Consider the following 21,574-nt stretch of genomic DNA (forward strand, 5'->3'; position numbering starts at 1 on the left):
GAAGAAGTATTAGGAAAACCACAAAAACCAAGGCAGGAGCTCTGAGAAAAGGGGCTAAGTAGAAAGTGTTTAATGTGGTAGAGTTAAAGAGAATGAAGCCAGAGAAAAATGATATCATCAACTGTGTTTACTCAGACTTGACTGGAATAACTTGCATATTTATTAAATTCAACATCTTCCTCATGGATTTTCCATCTGCGGATTTCCCTCGCCAGGGCGCAGCGTCACAGTAGCAGCTAACACTCACTGACCGCTTCCTACGTGACTACAGGCCAGGCACTGAACTGTGTGCTCCACATGCACCATGTCGTTCAGTCCTCACAGTAAGTCCTAAGGTAGTTAAGCATTAATTCTCCTTCAAGGATGATGAAGTGAGGCTCAGAGAGATTAAGTAGCTTGCCCACGGTCTCATGTAGGGTGGCCCACATTTATTGTGGGTTGACAAAGAGCTGTTCTTAGAGCTGTATATGTATTAACTCATTTTATCTTCTCAATACTCCATGAAGTCGTTACCTTCATTGTTTGCTTCCCGTTATCTTCATGTCTCTCTTTTCAAATAAACATTTTTCGTTTGTTTTAAAGTAAGGCACAGAGAGGTATGGTAATTTGACCTAGTCAAATAATAAATTGTAGCTTTGGAATTTAAGCCCAAACTCCAGAATCCACATCCTTAACCACTATTCTGCAGTGCTTAGGAGAATATAACGGAGGCTCTCAAGGCAATTACAGAGCAGGAATTCCAAAGACATTTACAGCAAGGTCTTCTGCAACAGAATAAACAAAAGAACATCTTAAAGTGACTACTCAGAAGGGCGCGGACTATTAAGGATCTAACATGGCAGGCAAAAGCCAAGCCGCTTACAGCCACGAGGTGGCAACAGAGTACCAGACAGTGAGCCTGAGCGCGCTCCCAAGAGAGTGTGCCAGTGGAATGCTGAACTTGTGATTCTTGGTGGCGGGAAGGGGAAGGAGAGCCAATATTGACTCAATACACAGAATGTGGTCAAGAAGCATATCACCATGTGTATTCTAGTCAGTAGGTTCAAGTCTGGCCAGAGTAGGTGGATAGCTGGCAGTGTGTCCTAAAGAGATTCAAAATACCATAATGAGATTGCAAATAAAGTTCTGAGAGCTGGCCATCTACACGAGAGGCGGGTCACAACCACAGTAACTGCCTTTAGTGGTAAGAGGGGTGTGTTAGCGAGACCCATTAGATTACCAAGTGAAATTTAGTTTTCTCCAGGACTTGTGGTAATGCTTGCCAACACAGACTTCTGAACACATGCAAAGGGACACAGCCAACTAAAGTCTCAGCAGAGAATCGAAAAACATGTCTATTCGTTCCCTTTGTGAACTGATTTAGCCAAATACACCTTTCTCTAAGAAATATCCACACAAAAAAAGAAAAAAAAATAAATATCCTCCAGATGACTTCGTCTTTAAAGAGAACATTCATCTGATGGGGAGTATTCCTGTTTGATGGCATTTGGGGCATGCTTCAAGATTCATTTTAAACAGTCACTCCCTTAGGTGGATGTAGCTATGTACCTATCCCAGCTGAATATAAGCTCGATGGGAGCGGGGAATTGGCTTTTCCCAGCTATATCCTCAGAGTCTGGCACTTTGCAAGAGTTTGATAAATGTTTTGAATAAACACAGATATAAATATAGAGAAAATTGTAAAAATTGTTCTTTAAAGAATGAAGGGGTTACAATTACTAAATCACAGCCAGGCGGAGTTTATCCCAGGAAAGCAGGGCTAGTTTTACATTCAGATATTAATCGAAGTAATTTTCCATATTAATAAGCTTAAAAAGAAAAAAATGATCAGCTGCAAAAATGCATAGAAATATTTTGACAAAATCCAACATTAATTTGTGTATAAAAGGGAACTTCTTTAACCTGACAAAGGCTTCTGTGAAAATCCTACAATTGACATCATACTTAATTGTGGAAGACCTAAATGCTTTCTCCCTGAAATATGGAATAAAACAAGAACGCTCTCTCCTAGAGGTTCTAACCAGGTAAGGAAAAAAAATCACACAAATCAGAAAAGAAATAAAACTGTCCTTATTTACAGATGACATTATCATCTACATAGCAAAAATCCAAATGATATTAACGTCTATTTAGAGAACCTAAATAAACCTACAAATAAGTCATGATGACTAATGTGATTATAGGAAGATTGCAGGATACAAAATCGATACTCAAAAATCATTTATATTTTTATATTAATACACTGGTAATGAACAATTAAAAATTTGAAAGTACTATTTACTAGAGCACCAAAAAATGTGAAAGACATAGAGACAAATCTATCACAAGAAGTGAAAGACCTATACACTGAAAACTACAAAATGTCCCTGAGAAATTAATGACCTAAATAGAATGAGAGATATACTATTCTTATGAAGTAAAAGGCTATATGGCAGACACCAAATTCTCATAATACTGATTCACAGTTTACACAATTCCAGCCAAAGTGAGAGCAGGCTTATCCAAGACAAAAGATACAATATCCACATGGGAAAGCAAAAAACCTAGTCAAAAACATGGTCAAAAACTATTTTGAAAAAGAAAAAAAATTGAAAGCACTAATTTCAAGACTAATTACAAACCTATAGTAATCAAGACAGTGTGGTCTTGGTGTAAAGATAAGACATATAGATCAATAGAACAAAATAGAGAGCTCAGAAATGGACTAACACATGTTTGGACAGGTGATTTTTGACAAAGGTGCAAAAGCCATCCAGTGGAGAAAGGACAGTCCTCAACAAATGGTGCTAGAACACCACACGCCAAAGAACTCTGACTCATAATTTGCACAGAGAAAAAAATTATCTCAATAAAGATCATAAACTTAGTTATAAAATTATAAAACTCCTAGAAAAAAAGTAACCCAAACTTGGGTTAAATTCAAAACCAAAATCATGGCCCATGAAACAACAAACTGATAAACTCGACTTCCTCAAAATTAAAAACTTCTGCTTTTCTAAAGACAGTGTTAAAAGAATAACCCTTAAAATTTCACAGACTGGGAGAAAATATTTGCAAATCATATATCTGATAAAAGACTAGTATGCAGAATATATTAAGAGCTCTGAAAACTACATAATAAGAAAACAAACAGCACAACTAAAAAACAGATCAAAGGTATGGACACCTCACCAAAGAAGATACATATATAAATGGAAAAAAAATACATGTAACACCTTTAGTCATTAAGTAAATGCAAATGAGATGTTACTTTACATGGTTTAGAATGGTTAAGGTCAAAAGATGCCATATCATCTAATGAGGATGTGGAAAAACTGGAACTCTCCCACACCACTCATTGGAATGTAAAATGGTACAACCGCTTTGTAAAACACTGCGGCAGTTTCTTAAAAATTGAACATATACCTGCTACATGATCTAATCATCCCATTCCTAGGTATTTACCCAAGAAAATAAAAGCATATGTCCATATAAAGACATGTATATGTATATGTATATGTGTATGTATTAGCCCTACACTAAAAATGACCTAAATGCCCATCAACAGGTAAACGGATAAATGTGTAGTATATCCATATGATGAAATATTATTCTGGAATAAAAGGGAATTAACTATTGATGTACAGAACAACATAGATGAATCCCAAAATCATTATACTGACTGAAGGAAGTCAGACTCCCCCCAAAAAGTATGTACTCTTTGATTTACATAAAGTTCTAGAAAATGGCACTGTATATAGCGATAGAAAGTAGATCGGTGGTGGTCTGCGGGGGTGGAGATGGGCGAGGTGCTGGGGGAGGGGTTACAAAGGGCATCTTTATGTGAGCCTCCTTTAGGAAGTGATGGATATGTTCATTATCTTGATTATAGTGATGGTTCCATGGCTTTCTAATATGTCAAAACATATCAAATTGAATACTTTAACATGTACATTTTATTCTATGTCATTTATACCTCAATAAACCTATTTAAAGTGAGTAAGAAAGCACACTTTGAAAGCTGCAGTGATATCCTTATCATCAATTGGATAAAATCAGTAACATCCTATGATCATCTTTTCTCATTAATTTAAAAAGTAAGAGTAAGGTACTTAATGAGTTATTCTTTACAAGTTACATTTAACTTATCTCAGTTTTGGTTTCCTTAATTATAAAATGGTAATGAAAACTCCTGGCTTGCAGGACTGTCATGATCATTGGCATCTGTTTTACTCACTGTTGCACTCCTGGGGCCTGGCGTAAAATGAGAATTTTATAAATAACTGACAAATGAATGAAACCATGTGTAATATTAATGAGCACAGTATCTGACTCATGAAATTCAATAAATTGTAGCCAACAGCTGAATACAAAGAAGTAGAGAAGAGACACCTTTGATTCCCTCTGGAATGAAGCAGGCCCAAATACATAAAAAGCACGTGATGTTTTAATACAGCTTAGAAAATGTCCATAAAAACATAGTGATTCCTTTTTCTCCCCCCCCCCCTTTTTTTTTTTAAAGCATGAGGTCTTGAGTTGTATCTATGAAACACACAGCTTCAAAGTGAGTTTGGCCCAAACTGGGTATTAGATGTACTATCATTTAACTGAACATTCAAGAATTTATAAATGGAAATCCATTTGATAAGGCAAATAGTTGGAAAGTACTTCCGTTTCTAGCGATTCTTGTACATTTCCATTATGCATGGCTCTCAAGGTGAGATATTCATGCATACCTTTATTTTAATAGCTTTGACATTTATATGTGTACACTTCAATTACTTCAACAAAGGTGTATGGGTTGAGTTGAGATAGATTAAAAAGTCATTTGTTATTTCTCTATTCTGTTTTATTGTGGTGCTATACAAATATTAACTTCTATTGTATTCTGATTGGGAATGGTAACTTATTTCTTACATGTCATAACTTATTTTGCTAGACTCAAGATATGTTTTATTCTATACAATTATTCTTTGAGCACATACAATTAAGGCAGCTTTGTACAATTTTTTAATGAGTTTTCAAACATACATAAATGTACACAATAAATATTTATGAAACTAAACTGAACTGAAATCTTTCAAATCTTTGTGTGTGGATAGGCAATTTTAATGGGTTGGCTATAGTTAGCCATTATAAAGTTCCGTATTGGAGGGTTTGATTTTCTGTATTCTTTTTACAAATCAGACTATCTTAGCAACTATCTAACTCACTGTAGACATAAGAAACTACTAATACTCAAACTTTTACAGTCCTTTTAAAAAATGTTTTTTAATTTATTTATTGTGAGAGAGGGAAGGAGAGAGAAAATGAGCAGGGGAGGGGCAGAGAGAGGAAGGTGGAGAGGAAGGTGCACTGTCAGCCCAGAGCCCAGCCCTGAAATCATGAGCTTAGTGGAAACCGAGTCAGCAGCTCAACTGACCACCCAGCCGCCCAGGCGCACCCACATGCCTTTTAAATAAGCAAAGGCAGTTACCTTGTGTTTTGTAAAGGAAATTGTCCTCGCTCAGGCTGACCCTGGTTGGGCAGTGGTCTAAACTTGTTTCACCTTTAGACAGCTTTATCTTTTGGGAGAACGTATAAGAAATATTATTTCTATATACCCTGTGGGTCACTTATTCTTGTTTTTCCCTTCCACCCCCAGGTAGCTGCTTCCCACCTCCCTCCCCTTGTCCCTTTTCCATTCTCTCTCAGATTTCTAGGTGCTTTTCCCCAGGGACAGTGCCCAAACCACAGTCTCTAAAACCCTGTGACCCAAGGGAGCTTGTCCAGGAGCTCATTTCCAAATCCCAGGCACATGTATTTAATTTCTGAAAATATTGTCTTCTGTTTCATAATGCATCCTTTTTGGTTTTAATATAAAATAACGGCTTATTCTCCTGTTGCCTAAATCTTTCAGTTACATGAACCTCCAGAAAGTTGTGTGGGGTCTTTTCATCTGCCTGGCGCTGCTGAGTCCCAGTGAGGACACACGCGCCCCTGAGCTCCGGAAGTGGTCCTCGGTCTGCACCAGAACCGGCATATTTTTCCCTCACAGCGTCTGCCCCTCGTTTCTCCATCAGGATGCTTGTCCACACGCTTCCAATTATTCTCAGGTGAGTTTTTGTTTGCTCATTTCTTTTTAAAGTATTTACAGCTCAGTAAATCCTACCACAGAAAATTCCTAATCCTCTCTTTCTAATTTCTAATTCCAGCTACTTCAGGAATATTCTCAGCCCTCTGTATTCTCTCTTCCATTTGGAGCAAATATATAATAATGGAATAATGATACTTGTACAACAAAGGGAGGAAAAAGTATTAAGTTTGTAATTAAAGCTAGACATTCTAAAAAAGGAGAGTCGTCAATATCAGAAGTCCGTTCATACTTTCCATACATATTCCATACACAGCCATTTCTTTCTCACATTAAAATTGCTTTTCTTCAAGCTCTTTCAGTAAAAGTGCAAGCAATTTCTCTTCCAACTACTTTCAGTTTTGTTTGGTTATAGGTATTAAAATGCTGTTTCTTACTAGATGAGAAATATGCAGAATTTTGTCTATATTAGGGGTAAAACTATCTTTTCTGGCTAACTGGAGAGGCTACTGATTTACAGACAATTGCTCATGCAAACGAATAATTCCAAATCATTGGAAATGAACAAAGGTCAATCTTGAGTTCATAAAAATTGTGATTTTTGGCTTGATCTAGGCAGACATCATAATAATCCTCATTGAAAGAATTTGTTGGTTAAATGAATACATAAATTATAAAGTCTTATGTTAATTTGAGCTGTTCCACATTTAGAGTGTATGTACATATGTATGTAAACGCATATACATTATGAAGTATATGTAAGCTTATAGAAGGGACTAAACTGCATGTTACTCACCTTAGTGAAAGGTTTCCAGGAGAGATCTAGATGCAAAAAAGTAGATGGTACATCATAAGGAATTTCAATACTTTCTTCTTTCTTTTTCTCTACTGGTTGTGGGGTTAAAGCTTTTTGTGGTCTGATATCCCAAAAACATATCGTGCTTTAAAAAAAATTCATGTTATTTAATATAAATAAGAGGTATAGTCTTAAAACTACCATACTTCCTGCTGTTACACTTTAGCAATGTAATCATGGCTGTATTTTAATGTCTCTGAAAGTAAGATTTTTATGAAATAGCACTGTTTTGCATCTTTTAGAGAATTATACAGTTTATAAGGTTATTTGATGACTTTGCTAGTATTAACACTAATATTATCATAAATGAGAATTGAGTTTGGAGATTGCATCTTTTTTTAACATAACAACTTTCTTGAAATGTAACTCATATAGCACAAAATTCACCTGTTTAAAATACACAAATCAATGGTTTTTAATTCTTCACAGAGCTGTGCAATCATCACCACAATCAATTTTGGAAGATATTTATCACCCCCGAAAGAAATCTTGTACAAATTGACAGTCACTCCTCACTGTCCCCAACCCTTCCTACCAGCCCTAGACAACTACTCGTCTACCTCTTGTCTGTCTAGACTTGTCTGTTCTGAACATTTCATATAAATGGGATCATACAATATGTGACTTTCTATGACTGGCTTCTTTCATTTAGCACATTTTTGAAGTTCATCCATGTGGTAATATATAAAAGCACATGATTTCTTTATATTGCCAAATAATATTCCATTGTTTGAACATACCACAGTTTATCTATTCATCAGTTGATGGACTCCTATGAATAATGCTCCTCTGAACATTTGTGTATAAGTTTTGGGTGGAAGCATGGCTTCATGTCTCTTAGGTATACACTGAGGAGTGTAATTGCCGGGTTATATGGCAACTTCTGTGTTTGATCTTTAGAGGAACTGCTAGATTGTTTCCCAAAGCAACCACATCAGTTTTACATTTCTTCCCATTAGCAATGTGTGAGGATTCGAATTTCTCTACATCCTTGCCAACACTTGCTATATTTTGTCTTTTTTTATTACGGCCATCCTAGTGGGGCTCATGGGTGCCTCAGTCAGTTGAGTGTCAGACTTCAGATCATGATTTCCCAGTTCATGGGTTCCAGCCCCATGTTGGGCTTTGCACTGACAGCACAGAGCCGGCTTTGGATTCTCTGTCTCCCTCTCTCTCTGCCCGCCCTTCCCCACCAAAACAATAAACATTGAAAAAAATTAAAATTGATTTAGATTTACATTTGCATGTTCTTTGGGTGTTATATGTAGGAAATCACTCTCTAATCCAGGGTCATGAACATTTATGCTTATGTTTGTTAATATTTTCTTCTAAAAGTTGCAGGTTTGCGTCTTACATTTAGGTCTTTATTCCATTTTCAGTTAATTTTTGTATAAGGTGTAAGGCAAGGGCCCAACTTCATTCTTTGGCTTGCAGATATCCAAATGTCCCAGCACCATTTGTTAAAGACTAGCCTTTTTCCATTAAACTGTCTCAGGACCCTTATTGAAAAAGCTTTTAGTTACATTCTAAAAGTTTCTGTGCAATCCTTTGAAGCAGAAATCAGAATGGTGCAGAGTATTGGACTGAAAATACAAACCAGGATTCAAGTCTTTGCATTTCCATCAACTGTTGTGTGTCCTTAGAATAGCCACAATTGTTATTTGTTAGAGAGAAGCTGATAGCTTCTTTTAAATGCTATGGTGTATGTATTTTTGAGACAGAAAGAGAGAGAGAGAGAGTGAGAGCGTGCGTGTGCGCGCGCATGGAGGGGCAGAGAGAGAGGGGGAAGAAGATCGAAAGCAGTCTTCTATGCAGACAGCAGCAAGCCTGATGTGGGGCTTGAACCCATGACCTGTGAGATCATGACCAGAGCCAGAGCTGGGCGTTCAATTGACTGAGCCACTCAGGCACCCCTCAACCAATCCTATTTTTAATGCTATATGTACACAGGCATGTTTTCTAGTACTTCAGACCAATATAAACCAGTAAGAACTCTATTAGGGGAAAAATAATAGTATTCTAAGAGGATTCTTTGAATTGAAAATGATGCAGAAAAACAGACTTTTTAAAAAGTAACATCATAAAACTTTGTTAACACTATGGGTTTTCCTATGGCCACGCAGATTAGAAACAAGATATCAGGCATAAACAAAAACTCTAGTAAAAAAAAAAAAATCAGTTGTCCATAGGCATATGGGTTTGTCTCTGTACTCTGTAATTTCTGTGTCTATCTTTATGCCAGTGTCAGTACATTTGTCTCCATAGTTGTAACTGCAGAAAGTTCAGAGATCCGGAAGTGTCAGTCCTCTGACTGTTCTCTGTCAAGATTGTCGCTTTGGCTATTTTAGGTCTCATTGTGGTTTGGATTTGCATTTCCCTCGTTGCTAATGTTGAACACCTTTTCATGTGCTTAGTGGCTATTTGTGTGTTTTGGGGGGGAGAAATGTCTATTGATAATCTGCTTATTTTTACATTGGGTTATTTGATGTTTTATTGTTGAGTTGTAAGAATTGTTTCATATTCTGGAGAGAAATTTATTTAAAAAAATTTTAATGTTTATTTTTGAGAGACAGACAGGAAGGGGAAGCGCAGAGAGAGAAGGAGATACAGACTATGAGGCAGGCTCCAGGATCTGGGCTGTCAGCACAGAGCCCAATGCAGGGCTTGCTTGAACCCACAAACCGTAAGATCATGACCTGAGCTGAAGACGGTCGCTTAACCGACTAAGACACCCAGGGGCCCCTCTAGAGAGAAATTTCTAATCAGAGATACAATTTGTAAATATTTTCTTCTATTCTGTGGGCATCTTTTTAATTTTTTGATAGTGCCTTTGGAAGCCCAAAAACTTTGATGAATTTCAATTTATCTTTTTTCTTTTATTGCTTGTGTTTTTGGTGTCATATACAAGAGATATGATATTTATAAATATATAATATAAATATATGTTACACAATTTAAATATAGTATATAATATAAATATGTGTGTATTTACAGCAAAAATACATACACAGGCAATGTTGGATTAATATGCTTTGTGCATAGTAAGCATCCAATAATGGTTATTCCCTCTCTTACTTCTCCTTCCTTACAGGTTGACTATAAAAATCAAATGAGATAAGGTATGTGAAAATTCTTTATAAAGTTCTACACATATATAGAGCATTATTTTTCATGTCATAAACTTGGTAAAATATTTATAATGATACTTGTGCACTATTTTAGTATAAAAGTGCTTTGTATGAATTATGTGAAAACACATGATAAGGATGGCAAAGAATATGCTATACTAGCTCCATAATTTCTATCACGGAGGTTATGAAGAACTTGATTAATAAATTTAAGATATTTTTAAAGAATTTAGATGTGTAAGTTAAAGTATTTAGATAAACAGATAGTAACTCAAGTAAGACTAACAAAACTTTTATTCATTTATGTGACTTAATATTAATCACTTATTCATCTTAATAACAAATAGTTAAAATTCATGAAAGTATTAATCATTTTTATGTTGTCAAATTATAAATCCTTGGAGAACACCACAAATGACACAAAAATATCTGTTTTAAACTATAATGATAGTTGCTTTAAGACTGTTTTTCCAAATTACAAAGATCTTACATCTCATTTATAGCATTCATTTGCATTATCCATGAAATGATTTTGCTAAATACAGATAACTTCAGTTGAACTTTCTGCATAAATCAGTCACATATTCTTTTTCTTTTATTTATTTTTTATTCTAACATTATTAATATATCATGTTATATAAGTTTCCGATGTACAAAGTAGTGATTCAACAATTCTGTATGTTACTCAAGGCTCACTAGGATCAGTGTGTTTTTAACCTCCTTCACCTAGTTCATCCATCAAACTGTCCATTTGTTCTCTATAGTTAAGAGTGGTTTTTTTGTTTATCTCTTTTTTCTTTGTTTTGTTTCTTAAATTCCTCAGATGAGTGAAATTATATGGTATTTGGCTTTTTCTGACTTAGCATTATGCCTTCTAGATCCATCCATGTTGTTGCAAATGGCAAGATTTTATTCTTTTTTTGTGGCTGAGTAATATCCCATCATTTAGCCATATATTCTTTAATAATGGAACCGTATTTTTATTTTTTCTTAAGTTTATTTATTTTGAGAGAGAGAGAGAGAGAGAGGAGAGTGTGAGCAGGGAAGGGACAGAGAGGGAGAGAGAGAGTTCCAAGCAGGCTGTGTACTACCAGCACAGAGCCCAACTCAGGGCTTGATTTCATGGATCCTAACATCATGACCTGAGCTGAAATCAAGAGTCACCTGCTTAAACGACTGAGCCACCCAGGCACCTTGGAACCTTATTTTATTTTATTCTATATTATAAGACCTTGGCATGGCTAAAGTATAAAGATTAGAACTGGTAAGTTTTTCAAATAACTAAAAGTTTGCTTCTCTAAATGCGTAAACTTTTTAAAAACAACTTTTGAAGGAATTATTTCCAGATCATTCTAGAATATTCCCAAATTCAAGGACCATCATTATAACCAGCAATCAAGAATCTGTCTTAAATATAAAACATGTAATATTTTAAGTCTGTTCAGTGCTTCTAAATGTTTTCCAAGGCTAGTGAAGAACAGTATAGCTTTGCATTTTGTTGTTTATAATCAACATCATACCATAAGCACTTCTCCATGAAATCATAACAATTTTAGTTGTGTAAATATTCCATATGACCCTATTGGGCAATAATCCCCCCACCATCATGTCCTTTTACTTTTTGGCAAAAGCATTCTAATGGTTGTTTGGGGAACTGCCCTTCCCCATTGCATGCAGTCCTGTTGGAGTTGTCACTCAAGGTGCCTTACTGTTTACCTCCCTGGCCAAAGGAGTGAGTTTGATGGAACAGAAGTCAGGTTAGAACTGATTAATTCAGATGGAAGGAGCCAGGCATTCATTCCTGCTACCCAAATCTATGGGGCTGTTTCTGAGGCCTGAGTCAGCTCTTTTTTTGATTCAGCAATGTCATTACTCACTACCTATAGTATAGGATGTAGTTGTGTTATATATATACATATACACCTCACTATATGTATAGTGAGTTATTGGTAGGTAACGTGTTTGCCTTCAGAGCCTCATTTGCCCTATCCATAAGTATTTTTCAGGTTAGTTGTGAATATGAAATAGTTAACTTATTAGTATTGGCATAAACTTCCAATAAGTTGATTTTATCCCCTTAAGTTAGCCATAGTCAATTTCTGTTGCTTGCAGTCACAGAACTTTACCCAAGATGTATCACAGGATTAATCATGTCTCCCCAGCCCTTTGCCCATGGCTGCTGTTAATGTCACATATACCTTCATCTTCCACTCCATAGCTGTCAGCTTCTATGGCTTAAAGTGTCATTATTTCTATTGGGGTTAAAGCTATTTGGAATGGACAAGTTTTGCCAGTATTTGGATCCTAGATAAATAATGTTACTCTTCATATTTTCTACTTCTTGTGAATTTTTAGTTCCAGAAGTTGGGAGACGTGATTTTATTTAAATGAATATTTTTGGGGCGCCTGGGTGGTTCAGGTGGTTAGGCCTCCGACTCCGGCTTCGGCTTGGGTCATGATCTCACGTTCGTGGGTTCGAGCCCTGCATCGGGGTTTGTGCTGATATGCTCGGAGGCTGGAGCCTGGAGCCTGGAGCCTGGAGTCTGCTTCTGATTCTGTGTCTCCCTCTCTCTCTGCCCCTCCCCCTCTCATGCTCTGTCTCTCTCTGTATCAAAATAAAACATTTAAAAAAATGAATATTTTCAAGATAGTTACCAAATTGTTTATTAAAAATGTTTATAAATATGCAATAAAAAAATAAAACTTTTGGGATGGCTGGGTCGGTTGAGCGAAAAATATTTTTTCAACCAGCAACAATCTATTCTGTCCTGTTGTTATATCAGGTTTAATTGCTACATAAAGATTATTTAAGGAACAGAAGAAGATAATGATTTTTAAGCATCTAAGAAAAAAAGGATATATTGCATGAAAACATTTTAGGTAATGTTTAAAATAAGACTGTGAGATTGTGAATTGTAAGATATAGAAATTTGATCTTCCTCCAGGATTCTAGCAGAGAGCTTCTAAATTTTTTTTTAATGTTTTATGTTAGAGAGAGAGAGAGAGAGAACGAATAGGGGAGGGGCTGAGAGAGGGGATCAGAATATGAAGCAGGCTCCAGGCTCTGTCAATAGAGCCTGATGCTGGACTCGAACACACAAACAGTGAGATCATGACCTGAGCCAAAGGGGGAAACTCATGGGGCGCCTGGGGGGCTCAGTCGGGTGAGCGTCCACTTCGGCTCAGGGCATGATCTCACGGTTCGTGGGTTCCAGCCCTGCAACAGGCTCTATGCTGACCACTAGCTCAGAGCCTGGAGCCTGCTCCAGATTCTGTGTCTCTCTCTCTGCCCCTCCCATGTTCACGCTCTGTCTCTTTCTGTCTCTCAAAATAAATAAAATGTAAAAAAAAAAACAAAAAAAACAAAAACAAAAAAAACAACGAAAGAAAACAAAGTGGGAAACCCAACAGACTTGAGCCACCCAGGGCCCTCCCACCCCCAACCCAGAGCCTCTAAAACCCTTAGAATTTCCTACCTGTTTGAGAGTGGGAAAGGTGCCTTTTGTTATGTTAATGAGGTGACCTTTGGAAAACACCTAAGGATGGAGGCCTGTTACCAATGGAGCCAATCTTGCAATTAGAGACCTGGAATTTTTCAGTTCCGCCCCCTGACTTCCCGGGAGGGGAGAGGTGCTGGAGTTCAGTCACCTATGGCCAATTATTCTATCAATTGTGCCTGTGTAAAGAAGCCTCAGTAAAACCCCAGGAGGACAGGCTTCAAAGAGCTTCCTGGTTGGCGAACACCTGGAGATTTGGGGCCAGTGAGCCCCAGGAGAGGGCATGGCAGCTCTGAGCCCTTCCCCATACTTTGGCCTATGCATCGCTTCCATCTGGCTGTTCCTGGGCTACATCCTTTTATAATAAGCCAGTAATCTAGTAAGTAAAATGTTTCGCTGATCAATCCAACCTGAGGAGGCAATCTTGGGAACATCCAGTCTGCAGCAGGTCAGTCAGAAGTACAGGTAACAACCTGGGCTGTGACTGGCGTCTGAGGTGGCAGGGGAAAGGGGTGACGGGGTAGGGGGGTGGCTGGAGAGAGTAGTCTGGTAGGACTGGACCTTAACGCTATCCTTTCAGATAGCGTCAGAGTTGAGTTGAGTTGTAAGACACCCATGTGGTGTCCTGAGCATTGCTTGTTAGAACTGTGGAGAAACCTTCCTCCCCACCCCCTACCCCCACATCGAATTGACCCAAGAACACTAACAGAGACCTACCAATCCGCCGAACATGTGACAAGTTGACAGCATATTCCATTGCGATTCTCGAAGACAGAACCCATTCTGTTAATCTGTTTTTTTAAAAACACAAGAAGTAAGTTCTAAGAACCTAAGAACAGTAATGACTTTTCTCATAGCTTTTTACTCTTTAAATATTTTCTGGTTTTAATTTTTATTAAAGGAATATAACATAACCACAGAAATTTGGAGACTAGGTTTTAAAATAAAATATAATTCTGTCATATATTTTTCCAGCCTTTTTTTCACAAAAACATTTTTACATAGTTTTAGTCAGCATGCATTAAAATTTCTATCCTTAGATTTTTCAGTTGTTATCATTTGAACATTTACCTAAGTAGTCATAAATCATTTTAATAGTCTTATATAGGTGGTGTATCATAATTTCATGATTATAATTAGAAATAATTAGGAATAGGCTCTTTTGTCTTTTACTGTTAGTGGTGGAATAAAACATAGGAGTTTTTATGAGATTGCCAAGCAGATAAGGTCAGTGGAGAAGATGCTTAGTGTTACTTTGGATACTAACAGCCACCTAGCACAGTTAATGGCTCCTCAGGGTCCTAGAAGGTCCCAAATTCCAAGCAGCGAGCTTTGAAATGAGGTGAAAGGTTTTGTGACAATCTAAGAAAGTGCCCCTCGAATCCATAGGGAAACATGACTTTCCTTATTCCCTACTCTCTGGTAGGAGCGATGAGCAAACTAGTAAACAAAGTGGGTGGGCGGAGGGAGACCGGTGGCGCGCTGCTGCCTGTAGGCGGCGCAGGAATTAAGACCCTGGAAACCTGGCTGAGGCCACCGCAGCGTGAACCCTCTCAGGTTCCCAAATGCTGCCAATTTCTTCTCAGATCTGATAAGCCCCCCAGAGTCTGTGCACCTCTCCCTCTACGGAGCCTACCCTGTGGTATGAAGTGCGGCGCCAGAGTCCGGAAGCTGCTTGCCCTGGGCTTTTATGTTTTAATGATTTAAAAAACAGATACAACATACTATGATAGTACAGATTTTTGGAAAGTAGGTTTTAGTAGGTTTCAACTATAATTCTAACCTATATTCTTTTCCAGTCTCTTTTCATGAATACATTTTGACACCGTTTGTTAAGATGTGCATGTAAGTTTGTATCTAGAAACACGAGTTGGATTATTTCTTTTGTTAAAAATATTTTTAGGGGCGCCTGGGTGGCTCAGTCGGTTAAGCATCCGGCTTCGGCTAAGGTCAGATCTCGGGTTCGTGGGTTCGAGCCCCGTGTCAGGCTCTGTGCTGACAGCTCAGAGCCTGGAGCCTGCTTCAGATTCTGTGTCTCCTTCTCTCGCTGCCCCTCCCCTGCTCATGCTCTGTCTCTCTCTGTATCAAAAATAAATAAAACATCAAAAAAATATTTTTAATATTTATTTATTATTGAGAGAGAGAGAGACAGAGCATGAGTGGGAGAGAAGCAGCGAGAGAGGAACACAGAATGTGAGGCAGGCTCTGGGCTCTGAACTGTCAGCAGAGAGCCCGTCCTGGGGCTCTGACCCACCAACCATGAGATCATGACCTGAGTCACTTAACCGACTGAGCCACCCAGGTGCTCCCAAGTTGGATTATTTCTTAATATGAATTCCCAAAATTTGAATTACTGTTCAAAAAGTTGAAATTTGGATGATTTAAGAACCATATTGACTAATTGCATTCCAAAAGTTTTATATTGGAACCAGAAATGTTAGAATTTCCTGGTTTCACTATTGCATCCATTCTAACACAGGGCTTTATTATTTATTAAATTTTTATTGAAAAATTAAATAGGTCCAAAATAGTATATTATTGTTGCTTTATAATTAGTTTCTTTGATATTAAAAAGCCTGAATGATTTTCATGTTTATTTACTAATTGTATATAGTGAGTATATAGTATATCATATATGCTTATGTTGTATAGTTTACAGTATATATTTTATTTACTGGAAATTTTGTATTTACCATATCTGAGACCAATATTTTCCATTTTGTTGTTTGTTCTTTATTCTTTAATTTAGAAATTTACATGTGTATGTTTTGAATGTCTTTCAACATTAATTAGCTTAGAAAACTGTCCTCAATCTAGAAATGCGATATTCTATGATATTCTATTTTGATTTATTCCATTTTTCCTGTGATTTGCTATTTTTATTTAACCTTATAACCATCTGAGTTAATTTGTGTTTATGGTGTGAGCTGAAATGAAGTTAGAGAGTTCCTTCCATTATCATATCTTGAACATCCACAGGTAATAGAAACCATCTGGGCTACGTGTTTTGGTTCGTTATAACTTTTAAAAGTGTTGTTGCTGTGCATAATCCATTTGAATAAACAGAAAGGCTAATTTCCTTTCCTAACCTTACTTTTTCATAATATGCTTTGATTTTCTGAAAGAACAGAGGAGACCCTTAGGGTCTTCCAGGGAGACATTTGGGGAACTTACCAGTTCCCAAATTCACTAACACCAGACTTGGTGAGTCAGGTACAGAACTATGAAGCCAAACTGCATTGCGGATGCTGGGCAGTGAGCTGGACTCACTCACTGCATGACTAGTTCTCACCCACCTGTTCAAAGTTGCCTTGGCAAAATAACACATTATTATATGTCACAGCACTTCAGAGTCCAACTAGCTGAAATCGTAACTTTTTATTATTAAAAAATTTTTAAATGGTTATTTATGTTTGAGAGAGAGAGAGAGAGAGAGATAGTTTGAGTGGGAGAGGGGCAGAGAGAGGAGACACAGAACCCAAAGCAGGTTCCAGGCTTTAAGCTGTCAGCACAAGAGCACAAGGCAGGGCTCAAACTCACAAACGGTGAGGTCATGACCTGAGCCGAAGTCGGATGCTCAACTGACTGAGCCACCCAAAGTGCCCCTGAAATCATATCTTTTAAACCCACAAAGGCTAAAGGTATAAAATATTTATATTCTGTTTTTATATATCAAACTCTTCTTCCCTATTGTATTTTATCAGTGTTGACACCATCTACGTTGTTCAATGGTTTATAAACCATTGAAGTTGACACATTGGCCTTATTCTGAGCTCCAAGTTAGATGTTGGCCGGGCAGCACTGACACAACCCGTTGACACCTGCTTCCTGCTTATTTCATGATTTAAGTGTAAATGAATCGTTGACTTGAAACATCCTCTTTGAATAAAAATCTTCTGAGAATGTACAATCCAGCAGGAGAAAACGGTGAAACCATCAAGACTCACCTCAAATGTGTCAGACAGCCAGTGTATATCTGTAATTACTTTCTTATGGCCATTTTCTATTGAGGAGACTGCACAGTGTCTGATATACATCACTTCTTTATTACTGTCTGGTTCAAGGAGAAACATAGGCTGGAAAAATGTCAAGAGAATGTTACATGCTACTTTCACAGAGCTAATGAGTGAATTCATACTTTACTAGTTATTCCAGCTACAATTAATAACTTGGAGAACTACTAGTTCAGAGAAAAACATAAATTAATGGTTCTGTGTATCATATTTTAGGGTCATAAGATTGTGTGTTTTCCCTTCAGTTTAGTCTAAGCTTTCAAACTTAACAAGAGTTATTGACCCGCCCTCTACAGGATCCCTGAGATCCCATTTCTGAAGGAGTGTTTTGTGCAGGCACCGAAGGCTGCATCCCACTGTGTCTTGGTGAGAGGCCCGGTCAGGCTGAAGAGCTGGAGTGGAGATGTGCAATGTGGTGAGTATGGACCATGCCGGGGGCCGAGGGGTCTTTCCTCCACCCTCTGGGCAGCATCCACAGCTTCACAAAATCACAGGATATTATGATCAGAAAGGATCGCAGCACCTTCATTTTACACATGAGAAAATCAGTGCTTGCTGAGGTGAGAGGGCCTGTCCAGACTCACAGGACTATGATCCGCTTGGCCCTCTGTCCCGTGCTCTTTCCACAACATCACTTTAGGCAAGTCACTTGGTCCCTTAATTTTATTTGACAACAAAAATAGCCAGACAGACCATGCGACTTGTTTTATTGACTTCTTAATCAAGGGCCTAACATGTCCACAAACAGACACGAAGGCGTGGGAATTAATACTTTCCCCCCACCTCTCTTGAGCCTTTATTTAGCTTGGCAGTTCTGTCATGTACTTTTTGATGAACTCCTGAATTGAAAAAACTTGTGAGGGAAATGTTATAAAAACTAACCTTGAGCGTGACTTTTTTACTGCTGCTACCTCCTGTCTTGATGTTTTCTATGCGATCTGCATGTGCAGTAATATCCCACAGGACAATCTAAAACAGAAATAAATATTATTACAACATATTCTCAGGAAATAGCTATTTGGGTTTTAAAGATTTTTAAGAGCCTATTAATATTGGCATACACACCAGTAAATCAATGACGCTGAAGGATAATCAAATTTAGCCTCTATCCTTAGTAAGTCAGCAACTTCTAAAGCTAATAGGGAAAAGAATATTTTTTCCTCCATAAAAGTACTTTTAGCACTTTGATTTTAGTGCTTATGCTTGTGTTAATAAAGACGAGTAGTTTTTTTAGACTCAAAGATAAACAGTATGCAATCTCCTCTGCTTCGGGAAGATTCTTCCTCTGTCTTTGGGAATGTGCTGTAACCGTGGGGAGAGATGTTTTGACGGTTCTCCAGAAGCACAAATACTTGATTGTCCATAAAGGGGGAAAATGATGATTTCTACTTTACTGAATATTCTAGCCAACTCCAAAATTACACAGTTGGTCATTTTTGGAAAAATGAGAATAAACTGGAATGTGCCTTACTAAATTAAATTAATTTTCAATGATTAAAAGTCATTTCAACCCACTAAAATGTTAAAATGTCAGGATTACAGAATTGTGAGTGATTTTTATTGTCATCATTTGCTTTTCTAAAATACTTTCCTTTTTTAAAGTTTTTATTTATTTCTTTAAGTAATCTCTATATAATCTCTACACCCAACATGGGGCTCAAACTCACAATCCTGAGGTCAGGAGTCCAGTGCTATTCTGACTGAGCCAGCCAGGCACCCTTTTTCTAAAATATTCTTAAACAGAGTTGTATCACCCTCATATTGAGAAACTAAAAGCATTTCAGGATTTACAGGAGGGGATTTACAAATCCCCCATTTGGAGGATGGGCTCTGGATCATCATTCTGACCACCAGTTACTGTTAAAAAAAACTGAGGGGGAAATTTTGTTTTCCAGTAGTTTTGGTTCTGGATAAATGGTCACAGATGTTGTAGGCATTTAAATTTTCAATCACAAGGAAGTTCTCCTAGCCACACAACAGAAGACCATATACCCTTAATGGTCAAACTTATGGGGTCACAGTGAATTTAAATTCTGATCATGAAACAGCTTTAAGATTTTTTGTTTTGCTTTATTAGAGAACTAGGCAATTGGAAGACATGATCTAAATTTCATATAACTTAGATAACTTAAAAGGAAAAGAGAGGCTCCTGGGTGGCTTAGTCAGTTAAGTGTAGGACTTCAGCTCGGGTCATGATCTTATGGTTCGTGAGGCTGAGCCCTGCATCAGGCTCTTTGCTGTCAGCACGGAGGCTGCTCCAAATCCTCAGTACTGCGCCGCCGCCCCCCCCCCCCGTTCCTCTCCCTAGTCCTCTCTTTCAAAAATAAATAAAAATATTTTTAAAAAAAAGGAAAAGAAGAACAAAGCAAATATGGTATCAAATTTTACATATATCAGTTCAGTAATATATATATGTTTTTCCAGTGTTCAAATTCTGGACCAGTCCCTGACTGCTATTACCAGAGAAATGTTAGAAGAGGACTCTTGGCCACGAGGTATTAATACTTGCGTTTTTGGTCTTCTGTTGAATCTTGTACAACGTGCAGTTCTAGTCCAACAACACAAACAGATCTGACCTTGTTTTGTTGCAGTTATAAGTAGATTATCCTGGACACTGCGAGCAGATACCATGTCTAAGATATCTATATACCCCAGTTCTTGGCACACGATTGACATGCTTTCCTTCTGCTGAATTGAATCCATTATGTTAAAAAAAAAACCCTACCAATCAAAACATATTACAGAATATTGTCTAAATTAATAAATAGCTGAAAACAATGCATAAATACCTGCCCATTTATGCAGCCTCCAGCAATGATGTTAGGGTCACTTGGACAGAACTTGAAGCAAAAGATGTCATCTGGGCTCTCCAGCATTAACTAAAGCAAACCCCCCAAATTCAAGAGAGAGTGAGAAAACCTATTAAGATCGTAATGAGAAAATAATATTGAGACAATCAGAAGTTGAATTTTATAGCTCTCTATAAGAAATATGGACATAGAGTCTATTCCCAGAATCCTACCTCTGGATGGGAAGATGCTTTTGCTCCATTTTATTGTGCACTTGAGCTACGGGTATGAGAGAGGAACATTCTCAAGGGCACCAGGTCTCCCCTTCCTCCACCCTCCATGGGTCATTCCTGAGAGACGTTAGAATGTTTTATAGACAAAAAGACTAAGCTTCGTGTTCTGAGAAATGTGAAGGTAAGCTTTGTGAGGACAAGATACTTGTCTGTTTTGTTCCCTGCTGTCTAGCTAGCCTGGCACCGACTGAGCACTCAAAAAGAAAATTTGTTGAATGAGAAAAAAATAAAGGTGTTGCCACTGATACTCATTCAAATTTTAAAACAATGAAGAACACAGAAGTAAACCAACTCAAGTGCCTGGAGAGTAAGAAGGAAGCCTTGGAAGGAATAGGTATATTAAATCTCTGTGGCACCTGTGCTAATATGTTACCACCAGCAAAATACTTGCATGGTTACGGTTCTTCTTTAAACATAACCATCAGAAATACGGGGCCAGGAGGCCATTGGTTTGCCACCACCGAGCTAAAGGTTTCAGCCTGGACTTGGAGTTAATCATCTTTGTTTATTTGGTACTCTGTGGATTCTAGAGAAACCTCTACTTTAAAAATAAATTTAAAGAATATCCTCCTATAGTTTTGATAGAACAAAGACAAAAGAAAATCATTTGCATTATTTTTTAAATAAATTGCTTGTTTTTTAAATTTTTTAAATGTTTTTTTCTTGAGAGAGAGATACAGCACAAGCAGGGGAGGGGCAGAGAGAGAGGGAGACAGAATCGGAAGCAGGCTCCAGGCTCTGAGCCGTCAGCACAGTGTCCAATGCAGGGCTTGAATCCACAAACTGTGAGACCATGACCTGAACTGAAGTCACCCAGGTGCCCCTGTTTGCTTGTTTTTTTTAAAGCTAGTTTTTAAAATAGAGGAAAATTTCCTTCTTTCCTATTCCTTTTTGCCTGAAAGTTCAGCCACACTTCCGTGTTGTAGACTGGTGAGTCATTCTACTC

At 37.6% G+C, this 21,574-nt stretch overlaps 1 protein-coding gene and 1 long non-coding RNA gene across 3 annotated transcripts in view; one reads left to right on the top strand and one right to left on the bottom strand.

Annotated features, from left to right (window-relative positions):
- The window catches only part of WDR63 (WD repeat domain 63), a 74,431-nt gene that overhangs the window by 20,109 nt on the left and 32,748 nt on the right, over nt 1-21,574 (bottom strand). For both annotated transcript variants that reach the window (XR_003912367.1, XM_029949382.1), the window contains exons 11-16: nt 20,336-20,425; nt 18,429-18,515; nt 17,481-17,609; nt 14,251-14,324; nt 6,849-6,993; nt 5,456-5,543 (exon numbers count right to left, since the gene is read on the bottom strand). Coding sequence is in view for 1 of the 2 variants with exons in the window: in XM_029949382.1 (XP_029805242.1) it covers nt 5,456-5,543; nt 6,849-6,993; nt 14,251-14,324; nt 17,481-17,609; nt 18,429-18,515; nt 20,336-20,425 (613 nt within the window). In the remaining variant the exon portion in view is untranslated. The remainder of the gene's footprint in view (nt 1-5,455; nt 5,544-6,848; nt 6,994-14,250; nt 14,325-17,480; nt 17,610-18,428; nt 18,516-20,335; nt 20,426-21,574) is intronic.
- Nucleotides 5,929-17,934, top strand: LOC115299859. Its single transcript, XR_003912368.1, has 3 exons — nt 5,929-6,074; nt 10,000-10,027; nt 17,843-17,934. It is a non-coding gene; the product is annotated as an uncharacterized LOC115299859 (long non-coding RNA).

Source organism: Suricata suricatta, chromosome 8 (assembly GCF_006229205.1).
Source record: "Suricata suricatta isolate VVHF042 chromosome 8, meerkat_22Aug2017_6uvM2_HiC, whole genome shotgun sequence".
NCBI classification, from domain to species: Eukaryota; Metazoa; Chordata; class Mammalia; order Carnivora; family Herpestidae; genus Suricata; species Suricata suricatta.